This window comes from Labrus bergylta, chromosome 22 (genome assembly GCF_963930695.1).
Source record: "Labrus bergylta chromosome 22, fLabBer1.1, whole genome shotgun sequence".
NCBI classification, from domain to species: domain Eukaryota; kingdom Metazoa; phylum Chordata; class Actinopteri; order Labriformes; family Labridae; genus Labrus; species Labrus bergylta.
In genome coordinates this window covers 2,130,221-2,143,459 of record NC_089216.1, presented here as the reverse complement: position 1 = coordinate 2,143,459, position 13,239 = coordinate 2,130,221, and the positions used below count along the sequence as shown (strand labels likewise).

General features: G+C 41.4%; 1 protein-coding gene across 1 annotated transcript in view; it reads right to left on the bottom strand.

The window, feature by feature from the left end:
• Positions 1-797: 797 nt before the first annotated feature.
• Positions 798-13,239, bottom strand: part of trpc5a (transient receptor potential cation channel, subfamily C, member 5a) — a 112,268-nt gene continuing 99,826 nt past the window's right edge. Inside the window, exons 17-18 of the mRNA XM_065950209.1 lie at positions 11,831-11,920; positions 798-8,434 (exon numbers count right to left, since the gene is read on the bottom strand). Coding sequence (XP_065806281.1) covers positions 7,403-8,434; positions 11,831-11,920 — 1,122 coding nt within the window. The 3' untranslated portion in view covers positions 798-7,402. The remainder of the gene's footprint in view (positions 8,435-11,830; positions 11,921-13,239) is intronic.

Here is a 13,239-nt window from a genome sequence, read left to right as displayed (position 1 = left end):
AGAATTGTAGAATTGTAGTTTGGTGCCTAAATGACACATGTTGCTGTGTTTTATAGATTGAAACCAAACAACGTATTCAAGCTTTGATTAAAACGATGTTTCCAGCTGTGTTGAGATGCCATATTTTAAAAAGAGAATCTTGTCAAAGGGTTTTGCACAGGATGGAAATATGCATAATTTATGAAAAATCCTATGCATGATAATCATCTTCCCAGGACAGTACATGTAAAACTCCACCAGAACTCCCAGCACTTACATAAGAACATTCGCTGCATTGACCTGATTTACACGGATCCAGCCTCAATCTGGAATTAGAAACCACATCGTCACAGCTTTTATGGTGAGCCGGTTTCTCACAAGTTCGCTGCGCTCGCTCCGTCAAAGCAGACAGTCAGGCATCTCCGAGCCGAGTCCTCGTCTCAAACTGTGTCTAAAAATAACCCCAGCTGCAGTGCCGGAGCAGACAAAGCGAGTGTTCTCGTTAAAATGTGACTTTTGTCAGCGCCAATTTGAATTTAGAGCAACGATTTACAGACTGGTAGCAGGTGTCTGGTTCTGGAGATGTGTTTGAATGCAGGGAGGAAGCTTTTAAATGATGAGGGCATTGCTACAGGCGGGACTTTATATTTAAGAGGTGAACAAGGGTTCATATGGAAAACTCTTCTAAAGCTGTCTCTGCTCCAGTTCTGTATGGCAGGACTCCCACTGAGGATGATATCTACATTACTGTCACATAATCAACATCACATCAGGAAAAAGACAAAGATGGCGGTCAAAGAAACAGTCCAAACGTTGCACTTGTTTTTTTTCTAAGGATGCCTTTATTAAAGAGTCAACAACGTGCGCTAGCCGTCCGCTTCTAGAAAAATAACACAGTCATACATTCATCCGTGTGGAAATCCCAAAAAAAACGAAGAGAAACAAGGACAGGTTTTGATTCTTAAAGCTCAAAATGTCTTGAGAAGGTGAGAGGGGAACCTGAATTATATTATATAGGATGTGTACTGTATATGTTTGTTCTTAGCTGTGTGTGTTTGTGTGTGAGTGAACGTGTGTGTATGATGAGTAGCCATGCCAAATTATCCATAAATATGACTCAGCAGCAACAAATGATGGAATATCAGCTGCTCTGGTATCACCACAGTTTACCCATCGATGCTCTCATTTAGGAACTTAAGACCTTCAGGGTTGGGAAGTGCAAATCAAAATAACAAAGTGTAAAATGTTTTTGCAAAACTTGAGATAAATTTTAATTTTTGCAACATTTTCAAGATGCAAAACACTTTTCCGAGCGCTGAGACAAATAAACAATATGCGGAACTCTTTACCCAGTCCCAAAATATTTTTACAAAAGACATAATGTTTCCAGAAAGAAATGTACCAAATGCTGGAAGTGATTGAGTGAGCGGTCAATTAATTTGTTTGATGGGAAAACTGTGTGTTCACTGTCTCAGTCTGGTCCCGCAAGTGTTGGTGTCAAGACCACACTTACCGAGACCAAGAAATACCCGAGACCAGAGTGCTCGAGATCAAGACAAGACCAAGACATTTAGGGATCAAGTCCAATCCATGGTGAGACCAAGACCATAAATATCTCCCATATGGTCCCATTTAGAGTCCAATACAGACCAGAATTCAGACACAGTGTAGGAGTCCGCCTGCAATTTTTGATGGATCATTCTTCTTCGTCTATGCACCTGTCTCATGAAATAGATGTAGTTTGTTCTTCTGATTATTCTAAGATGGTGCCCCTTTAAAAACGAGTGGCATCGAAATCTTTGGCAACCTTATTTGAAAGCTTTTAATGTGTCATTTATGGAACGGAGATGTGGTTATAGCGATATCACTGGGTTGACCGAGGCTGGGGTTGGAGAGGGGCCCAATGTGAGAGCTTTTCATGGGGCCCAGAAATCCTGGTGACACCCGCGTCTAGAGTACTCCAGGCTGAAGCTACCAATAACTGACAAGTTACGACCTTTCTACCAAAGAGTTGAGGTTTACTGAGTTTACTATTAGGTTTTCAAGTCTGGCATAATGGTGGACGTTTGCTCCAAAACAAAAATAACATGGGCGTCAAAGTCAGCAGGCAAAAAAATAAATCAATGGCTGACATCACTTTGGTTCAGTCCGCCTCTTATTTACAGTCTGTGAGAGTGATACAGCTTGAAGCAACCCTTTTAATAATGTATTGAACATTTGTGTTATGCATGTTTCATAAGGTTTTCCCTGCAGGTGGCCTTGTTCACATGGATTCGGTATGATGTGATGCAATAACCCTCCTTTTCCTTCCCTCACACACAACAAACACACGAACACACACACACCTCTAGGATCCATAAATGAGGTCTAAGCTGTTGTCCTCGGTTGCATTGCAGGCGGATTGAAGCCACAAAGAGCGATCAACACTTTTGTGTGTTTGTGTGATTCAAATTACGGAGATCACACAGGGTTATTAAAGTGGACTGCAGCCGCCCCAAACAATTTACAATCAAACCTGCAGCTGGTCAGTGGTAATGTGCCCGTCTGGTGTGTGTGTTTGTGTGTTTAATAATGCATGAGATCAACCTTGAACCTCCCCTATCCACCATGCCTACTGTTTTTAAAGTCTAAACTCTCCATGTATGCGTCCCGTTTGCCTCTTTAGAAGACATTCAAGCTTCAATGGTTCTCAATTTCACACACGAGGACAACACACACACTCATGCCGAGTACGAGTCTAATCTTGATAAATATAAATCGATCGGCAGCTCAACAGAATTTACTTATAGATTCAGATCAATAATCCCAGTGCGACACACACACACACACGCACACACATGGGGTTAAAAAGCCCCAGGATCAGACGTGTATCATTGATATCGACCAATCGGAGTGATTGATTATCGGTCCCGTGTGAGTGTTTGTGGGGGTGTTGCCTAATTGTGTGTTGGGTGTTGATAACAGGCCCTGACCCTAAGACCTCGCTGACAGCAGACGCAAGGCTACAGTAAGGTTATCAATCAAGAAATCCTATAAATCGCTTCAATCCTCACGTTAATTTCTTATATTGTAAATCGCCCTTTGAAATCTAAACCAACCATTGGCAGGAGAATTAATTAAGTGTGATTGATTATCCAACTGTCCTGCTTGTTGCACGCGTTGAACAGTGCGGCCCTGATTACGGTGTGTTGACATGCCAACGGTAACCCTGAAATTCAAAGCTCTTTGTCTTTCTGCCTCTGTACCGCCCTCTAATCCGCAGCTCTTTTGTATTTGTCCCGCTTTACTTACATTAGCTCTGTTAGCTACTCGCTAAACGGCTACACTAGCTCAAATATAACAATTGGAATATTTTAAGCATTGCAGGCGTACTAAAAGATTTTCATTTTATTTTCTTCTATGTTTTGTTAAAGGTGAAGTAAATCTTAACTGCATATTGATTGTAAGGAGAGACACATGCCAGGGCAGAAAATCAAAGTTACAATTAACTGCAAACCTTACCTTAAACCATTACCTGCTAATGTTAGTGCAAAAGTGCAAAAAACTGCAGTTCCCCGAGTGTCCACTAGAGGCTGGGTTCAGACACTCAGGAAGTCACATACACACCCATTCAAAAATGCCAGTTTTTAAAGCATAAATTAACATGTTTACAGTCTGGTACCTTTGCTCTCCACTTTCCTTCATTATTCAACTTCTCTGTCAGAAACAATCGTCCTTCTCAAAGAGCTATTTGTTTCCGCTGCGGCTCTAACCTTTGCTGTCCTGAATATTAACTCTGTAATTATGATCAACCTGAAGCTCACTGTTGAGTCCTAATTCCTTCACTTACAATGCATCAGTGCTGCTGATTAAATGTGAAATCTTTTCAAGCTCCAGTTTTGTGGATTCATTAAACTCTAAAAACCCCCTCTCGTTCATTGTGAGACTAAGCTAAAACATCAAACCATCAATTTAAAAAAAAAAAAATGTCTGGAGCTTTACAGAGTATCATCAGATTATTTAAAATGTAATCCCAAATAATCTTCAATCCTGAAGTGTTCAAAGTGGATTAATTGATTTATTTTGGGCCACTTGGGACCAGGTCAGTAGTTCAAAGACAAAGATAAATATGGATAATTTGGGATAAATTTGGAAAACATTTGCCCCCTTACACAAGCAAAAACAAGTTGACTTTGAGATGTCCAGTGCTGCCTCGCCTTTTTTTGTATTTTGGTCATTTGGTCATTTTTACTTCAAGCACAAAAAATTGGAACATTCCCCCAAAATGTCAAGATGCCTGGGTTACTGCGTTGGCTGAGTTTACAATCGTAGGGAAATTTGAGTGAACTTTTTGGTGATTCTTGAAAGAGCTGCCGGGGTAAGCACGTCCTACAACTTTTCTCAATCCTTTGCCCTGAAAATTTCCATAGATATGTATGTTTAATTATGGATCAGCAGAATAAATCTCCTTTCAAGTTACACGATATGCTGACGATATGATCCACTTCTATTCTGATAAGTTCCTGATAGATATAGTGGTACAGAGATTTTGTCAGTCCAGTCATGATTCACAGTTACTTAACACATTTTTATACCTCTAAAAATCAACAAAAGTTGTTTGATTTTCTTTGTTTGTGGTTAAATTAAGAGTTAAAGTACGACGCTCGTTACTTTTACACATTTGTTTTCCTGTGTTGTTGCTGGGACGTAAAGAGACACAAAATTGATCGTCTTAAAAAAACAAAAGAGACTGCTATCATTACTAACCACTTATCTGCACACTCAATAACAGAGGCAAGACAGTGTCTGTGTCCGCCTCGTCCAGCTCTGTGGCTCTGGATGTGACATTATGATTACAGGATGTTGAGGGAATAATCAGGTCTCCATCGTTACACCCTGACATTTTGGAGACTGTGATTCATTGGTGGGTTGAAGCTTTCTGCCAAGACAGCTGGTGGTGAGGCTGCGGCGTCTGCCAGAGGAATAAATGTGTGTAATTGTGTGTTTGGAGAAGACAGAAAGGTAAGAAGGATACAAATAGGTAAAATAATCTTGAGAGACAGATGGGGAGAGGAGAGAAAGGATGTGATATAAGACGGACAACAAGCTGATGCGCTGAAGAGTTCTGAGAAATGGTGAAACATTTGGCCGGAAGCTACTCATCACACATATTGGTGTCTCCAGTGTGTGTTTGCATGTGGTGATTTGAGTGTGTTAGGTATCTGTGGTTTTTATTAATCAAACATGCATAATTTCTCTACTTCATCGCTGACAGTCGTATATTAACCAGAGTAAAATTCAACAGCCTCTGCTCATGCCAACCTTTTGAAGTCGCCGCGCCGAGCGACCTCAAGAGAAAATAAATATATATCATGATGAAATTCTGGTGAAATTTCCCTTTAAAATAGATTTCCCCAGATACAAAGGTGAACTCCATTTTCTCAATCTGTTCCTCGTCCATTCAATCTTCTTTTTAATCTCATTCTTTACTTTTATTTTACCTCCTGTATCCCATTCACCAAACTTCCACTTATTTGCATTCATATGTCCCTGTCTCACACCTTTCCTTCCACCTTTCCGCCAATTCTCACCGCCATGATCTTTCATTCTTACAAGAAATATCACCGTAAATTTTTATTCATCAGGTTAAAGTGTACTTATTAAGGAAGAGCTGAACGAGAAGCCAGAATATTGTAGGCAACTCAAATAGAAGCAAAGACAGTCTTAAGAAAACCAGAATAGTCCTCATAACTATTATTAGAAGTCACTTATTATTATTATGATCGTTATTATTATTACTAGTATAACTGTTATTAGGATAAAACAAAAGTTCCTTGGCCCTTGTTGATGCAGAGAGAGAGGGTGCAGGCTACTGATAGCAGAGCAATGGTCCCATGCCGTTCCCTTTTTATCCCAGTGATTCGGTCGGAGTGTAATCCAAGAAATTCCAGAGTTAAAGGGGAGGTTATTCCGTTTCCCCTCCCCCTCCAAAAAAAAATATTTTTGCAATTTTAAGTTCTCCAAATTCATGTAGGAGTGTTACTCAGTCAATTCCATTTGGCAAAAGGTAAAATCTAAGTCCGAGTGTAGATCCATTCCAATTCAAGGGATTTTAAGAGGATTTTATTCCATTTAATCCATAACAGATTTGAAGCTTGGTTAAAGGGAAAGACAGCGTCATGTGTTTAAAACCAAACACGGACTGTTGACGATATTTCCCCTCAGAAAAGTTGCTTTGGTTGCTTATAATTCCATAATGATAGTTTCTGAATGTCCCAGAGGATGGAAGAAACATTTGTTTTGAATCTCCTCCTTTGTGGCTTGCTTGGAAATTGGCAGATGTTTATAAAGGCATTTTGATGTTATATCGTGAAAGATGGCCCTCAGCTTTACCATGAACATGATGTAGCATATCATATAAACTGAAAAACAAACTTGCAGCAGATTTTCCCTGACACAATCTGCCCTTTGGGAACCAAAAAAGTCCTGAAGAGCCTAGCACAGCTAGTTATATGTGTGTGATATGCAATTTAGGATTGTCATGAACTTCAAATTATTGGTTAAAAAGAGTTAATTGCTCTCAAGTTACATTTTTTGTTGACTCCCCTAGTGAGCTACATCGGTTGCTCTCTTACTCTCCAGCTAGTTAGCTCGCTGATAGCATGGTTAGCTAAAAAAACCTGACTACAAGATCTCCCTTTTCAGCTTGCTCGCCATCTCATAGAAAAGAGGGTTAGCTCAAAAGCAAATTATATTGTTAGCTACGTTGCTCTCTAGCTAGTCAGATCAGTCACTGAGGGGTAGGCTCACAACCTTAGAAGATTTATTTTTTTGAGACAGGACAGTGGATAGAAAGAGAGTGCGGATTAGCTCACTATACACTTACTTTGAACTCCCTATTTCTCAATTTATGAGTAAGATAATATAGTGGGCTTACTCACAGTGAGGGAGTTTCCAAAGTAGGTTGCTTTGGTAGCTCCTTTGATCTCATGCCATGACAGAAAGAGGATTAGCTTATTGGTAAGTTACCTAAGTAGCTTTATTTGTAGCTGGTTATACCAAGCAGTGGCTGGCTAGCTTGGTACTTTTCCAGCTATAGTGCTTGCTAGGTAATCAGTGCAGTTGTTTTGAACTTGACAGAGGTGTGGCTGCGGCACATTTACCGGGAAATTCCAGACAACCTGATGATATCACACTGTCTTTATGACCATCTGCCAATTCAGCATCCCTTTTGTCCTCTTAGGTTTAACCTGAACCATCGCAGAAGCTGCTTCGATCTCGGAAATGTTGCATTCTAGAACTCCACTGTAGAATTCCAGAGCCCACCGTGCTGAGTTCTAGAACAGATTCCATTGGATTCCCTACCACCGCTCTCTCTCTGTCCTCTCTGTGTTAATCCATATGCAAACAAACAAAGAAGAAACAGTTTGGTTGTCCCTTTTTCCTATAGCTGTGTGGTGACAGAGTCCTCTATGACCTCACAGCTGTCCTCTATGACATCATTGCATGGTCCCACCCACCCACCCAACAACATCACCACCCCTCCTCCTCCCCCTCCTCCGTCCACACCGCCCTCGCCTGATCCTCCCAAGCCTCCGCCCTGGAAAACGTCCTCACTGGAGTCCAGGAGGCGTGAGCTGGACTCGGACATGTTGGAAGCACAGTGCAGGGATTGGCAGGGGCATGGGGGCGGGAGGGGCAGCGTCAGGAGGGAGTCCCGTCCGTTTGTTCTCCGCGGGGAGAACGACGGGTTATTGATGTCGACTGAGCGGCCCATTTCGTTTAAGTGAGTCTCGCTTCTTGTCACGTTACTGAGTCCGAAGTCGGAGTGGCTGTGGCTCCCTAGGGGGCGGAGCAACCCGTCGGAGATAGTGTAGGATGGCGGGGACTGCAGAGGGAGAGGCAGGGGTGGGGCTTTGCGTTTTGAGCGTGAGAACAGGTATGAGAGGCGCTTGAAAGAGTCTGTTTTTGATCCTGGAGATGAGAGTCGATGGAGCCGGCTTCTTGTTCGAGCAAGGGATGACGACAATGCAGTGGCGAATGATGAAGACTGGGAGGGGTGGACGGAGGTGGAGGATGAGGGGATGACGTTCGACTTCAGCCCGTTGCTCTTTGGTTTTCCCTCCTCGTCCTCCTCCTCTTCCCCCCATCCAATGCCCTCCTCCAGATCCACCTCGTCGTCATCGCTGGATCTTTCCATTTGGGTCATTCCTGAAATGGAGCGCACCAAGGCGGACACTCCTTGTTGTGGTTCTGGCGACTTGTCGTCCTCCAGCGGTGTCATAAAGGTCACGCCTTTTGACCGCTGGCCTCCACCTCCACTGCCGTCCCCCGATTCGCTGTCATCCTCTGAGGCCATGGCGCCGTCGTCTTTCATTGTCTCGCTGGAGGAGGAGTAGTGTCGCCGGGGTGGACGCCGGTTCCCGAGGAGATCCAGGACCTCGTAGCGGAAACTCGAAATGTCTTGTTTCAACTCCTGGAAACAGAGTAAAAAAAAGCAATCAGAAAGGTTGAGACTGAGGAAGAAACCAGAAGGAAGGAAGAAACAAAAAGTATCATGTCAGGAAAGCTACATTTATCCCAAAGTTTGATTGGAAAAGTAATCTCTGATATACTCGTGGAAAACTAAGACGAAAAAGAGAGTGGGAAAGAGGAGTGGTGATGAGATGGGTGACGGGTGATGGAGAGAGGGAGTGGAGGTGAAACATCAATTTGTAGAGGCAGAGGGTGAAGAGGAGGGTAAGGACTCAGGGGGATGGTGACGAAGAAGGGGAGATCGAGGTCAAGAGAGAAGCAAGTGAGAGAGAGTGGATGAGTGACGAAAGAGGGAAATGTGTGACCGAGGAGAGAGTGGTCGGTCCAGGGAAAAGACCTGAATAAATGATGTCTTACATTGACTTAATAAATTCCTTGATTCACTTTAAGTTGATGCATCTTTTAAGCCTTAACTGCCACTGTAAGAGCATTAAAGGGAACGCTCACAAATGCTCAAAAAGTCTGAGCATGAATTTTAGTACAAGACCATCAAAATCAGTAACCAAAGTTTTAGATTCATGTGCTCACACTCTACAACTCAATTGCCAGGCATAACCTACGTACTTGCACTGTACAAGTTCAATTGGGACAGAACATGTCCATTTGCGAGGCTCAAATTTAATTATATGTTGGCCAGAGCATAGGAGTCGAATGATTAATGTTGTTGGAAAGATTTCAGTGGACGGCAGGTGACGAGAATTTTGTTTATTTTAACTTCTTTAGTCTGCAAAATAAACAACTCTAATCAATCACCACCTCAAATACAATCCCACTTGTTGGAAAACACAAGGTAAAACCAACAACACCAGCTCATGAATTAGCCATGAGTGTTGACTGTTGAGCTTTAATAACTTGCCATTTGCTAACCCCTCGCTTCACTCCAGCTCCTCCTCCAAATATGGTCACTTCTGGCTCCAGAGAAATCAAGATGGCGGCTGCCAATCACCAAACTGAAGGCTTCGTTTACACATCCGAGAAACCACTGAGTGTCCTCGCAGTGGTTACATCCATTATTTACCCAGTTTATAAATAATTCTTGATGAGCAGGATTTGTTGGTCTGACTGCATTGTAAGAATGAAATGCATGATGTGCTAATTTATTCTAGCGGTGGTCAAATAAATTAATTTTAGGAGACCTTGGCACTATTGTTTCTTTATTTTATGGGATTACACTGCAGGTTTACTCCGATAGTCTATATGGAGCTACTACTGCGAGACAATGTGCAGAGGTGTAAATAGATACACAAATTCATACACAGATCCTCAAATGCGGACTTAAGAACAGATCAGTGGATCTATTTAAGACTTTGTGGATCTATTTACCCATTAAGGATCTATTTACCCATTAAGGATCTATTTACCCATTAAGGATCTATTGACCCATTAAGGATCTATTGACCCCTTTGTGGATCTATTTACCGCTTTGTGGATCTATTTACCCATTAAGGATCTATTTACCCCTTTGTGGATCTATTTACCCATTTGTGGATCTATTTACCCATTTGTGGATCTATTTACCCCTTTGTGGATCTATTTACCCCTTTGTGGATCTATTTATCCATTTGTGGATCTAAATACACATTTGCAAATTGTATTGCAACAGTAACAGCTCCATAGTTGCTGCGTATGTAAATAGGCAATGTGTTCATGTGATGTGCAATCAGTGGACCACCATCTGTGTCGTGTTTATGCCTGTATCTCTTTGTATAAAAACATGTAGAAGAAGATAACATGCAGCATGTTTTATTGCTGTGTTGAAGTCTTTCCTGCGGGGACGATGAGGATTTTTGTTCTGATTCACTTCACACACAATCTTCAGTTTAGCCCGAAGCTTTTACAGAAGATTATCAGAAATGCATAAACAAACAATCAGTTTCCTTCTACTGTAATCTTTTCTCTCTCTCTCTCTTTCATGGACACTCAAACACAGCTTCATGCTACATTTTACAATCACAGCTCCTTGTTTCTCTTTTCCCTCACCAAATGGGATCCAAACGCTGCACATGTGGCGTTGTTCCTCCAGGAATTAAAAATCTGATTAATGTCTACATGCCCCTGATGTCTGCTACACATATTTAACACACTCTCTGCTTATACATGACTCCTCATTCCTCAACTACTCTCACTCAGGGTTTGAACGTGATGCACGTCCATGTGCACCTGATGTTGTTTTCTGCACTGAAGAGCCCAGAGGAACTTTACACTTCAAAGCCCCGGCTGGGCTGCAGATGCATCATGGGAAACGGACTCGGGAGCTCAGAATAATTTGACGCTCAGAAGATTTAGAGAAGGGAGAGAAAGTCTCCGGGAGGATTATCGACTGTAAAGTGTTGCTATTGATCAGAGCTGCAGACGAGGAGAAGCAGTGATGGAGAGTCGACAGGTGCTGGTTATTAAAAATCTTTTAATAAATGTTTGTAGAGAAGAAGAACAGCTCTGCTTCTGGACTCTATTAAAGCTGCTTTGTTTTAATCACAAAATAAACATAAAATAAAGAGATTGTGTACTTCAGTGCTGATGCAGACGAGCTGTTGGGCGTCCAGATCATTTATTTCAAGATGTTTATTATTGAAACTAATTTCTTTCCAAGTCTTTATTTTATTATTCAGTTAATGTTTGATGTGTTTTATGGGAATATCCTTCTGTATAAAAGTTCCTTTATTTCTGTGTAAACTTTGGTCTACCACAAATCCCTTATTTTCTTTCAAAATAAAAGCAGGTTTGTACGCGTATTGGGGCCAAGTTAAAAAAATAATAATTATACAATTTAAAAAAAAATAAATCACAAGGATGCATTCGTAGATTTACGAAGATAAAGTCCATATTAAGTTTTGATTATTTGGTTTAAATTATGCTATGGTTAACATTTTCATTCTGAAAGGTGTATCAGAAGAGCAGCCATCTGCCTGCATTAAAATCCCGTAAATTTACATTTTCATTTTCATTTCTTTGACTTTATACATGTAATTTTTTTAGTTTAATATATAAATCTCATGTTTTTACCCCTTCGTAGATTTGAATCCAAACAGGAAGTAAATAACCCTTAGCTCAAGACTGTACGAAAATACAAAATAAAAGCATACCAAAAACTTTTTTTCAAAATGCAAAATAGTGGAATGAAATTTTAACGTTGTAAAAAATGCAGTTAATCGTGATTAACTTTTGAATCTCAGTGATTAATCTTGATTAATTTTATCGGGTCTTCTTTGTCTTTCTCATGAGTTTCATGTATTTTACTGTAGTTTTATTTCTGTTGTTTTCACTCATTGTGCAACACCTCGGTAAACACACATTTCTTCTTAATGTATATAAATATCTATAAACCGATCGCACACACCTTGAAGTTTTCCTCCGTCAGTCCCTCGTCCGTCTTGGCGCTGCGTATCATGGCCGCCACGTACCTCTTCACCAAGCTCCGGATCACCTCCTGCAAGAGACAGTCCCTCAAATTTTTAAAAACCTCTGATCTACATGTTCAGATTGCTTTGTGATGTAACTCATTTTTATTTTAGGATTAGTACATGCTGCATGATGAGAATGTTTCAACCAGATGTTACGGCAAACATTACCTCTCATTGTTGTTTATAAAAGCATAACAGTGTAAGCGTTTAAAAAAAATGTCCAATGCGGAATGATTCATCCCGACTGACGGATTTAAATGTTACTCTGTCATTAAGTAATCAGCCAATGAGGCTTTCAGCTCTTATTGATTTAAAGAGCAGAGACACATCTCAACAGCATTTGGTGTTCAGTGGGTGGTGAGTCAGACCCTGCACACACACACACACACACACACATACACACACACACACACACACACACACACACACACACACACACACACACACACACACACACACACACACACACACACACACACACACACACACACACACACACACACACACGCACACACACGCACACACACACACATTGACACACTGCATCCTCCCACAGTCGACACCTGTGACTGCCAAACAGGACGTTCTGGCGTGCTGTCACTCTCCGCCTCTGCCAGAACAAACCACACACACACACACACACACACACACACACACACACACACGAACACACACACCGTTAAAATGAAGGGCAGTTTATCTTACGACCAACCTTAAAAAATCATGCACAGATATCAAAGAAACAATCCGATCTGCCAAACGTTAAGTACTGGCGTTCTTGTGTCGTAAATGGCTGCCAGCGCTGAGGTGTAAAAATGTGATTTGTCGAAAACAGAAATTCTTTTAAAGCTGGACATCAGGAAAACAGTCGCACTGGAGCCGCCAACAAAACAATAAACTGTCTCTTTAAAAAAGTGATTATGTTAAGCTTTGTTTCCACCAAGCGGTCCATTTCAGTTCAGTATGGTTTGGTACAGATAACCCTGAGATTGCTTGAGTTTCCACAGCCAGATGTACCCTAACCCCCCTGTGTTTGCAAGGACATCGTAGCAGTGGCTGACAATGATTGTGTGTCCACAGCGAGCGCCACGGTCCGGTGCAAATGTATGGATTCAACATAATCTAGTGTTGTTACTGTCACTTTAAAAGCTGAGACTGAGTTTATTTGCTGCTTAAAGATGATAAAGTATGAATTTAATCTTGCAAATCTCTTGGAATTTGTAAAAGGATGTGAGTTTTATACTTGTTGACGATCCCTATTCCTCTGTCGTTTCAATATAAACAGACAAACAGGCTTGTTGTCAGGAGCAACAGCTGGCTAAACACAGCAGATAACCTAGCAAAC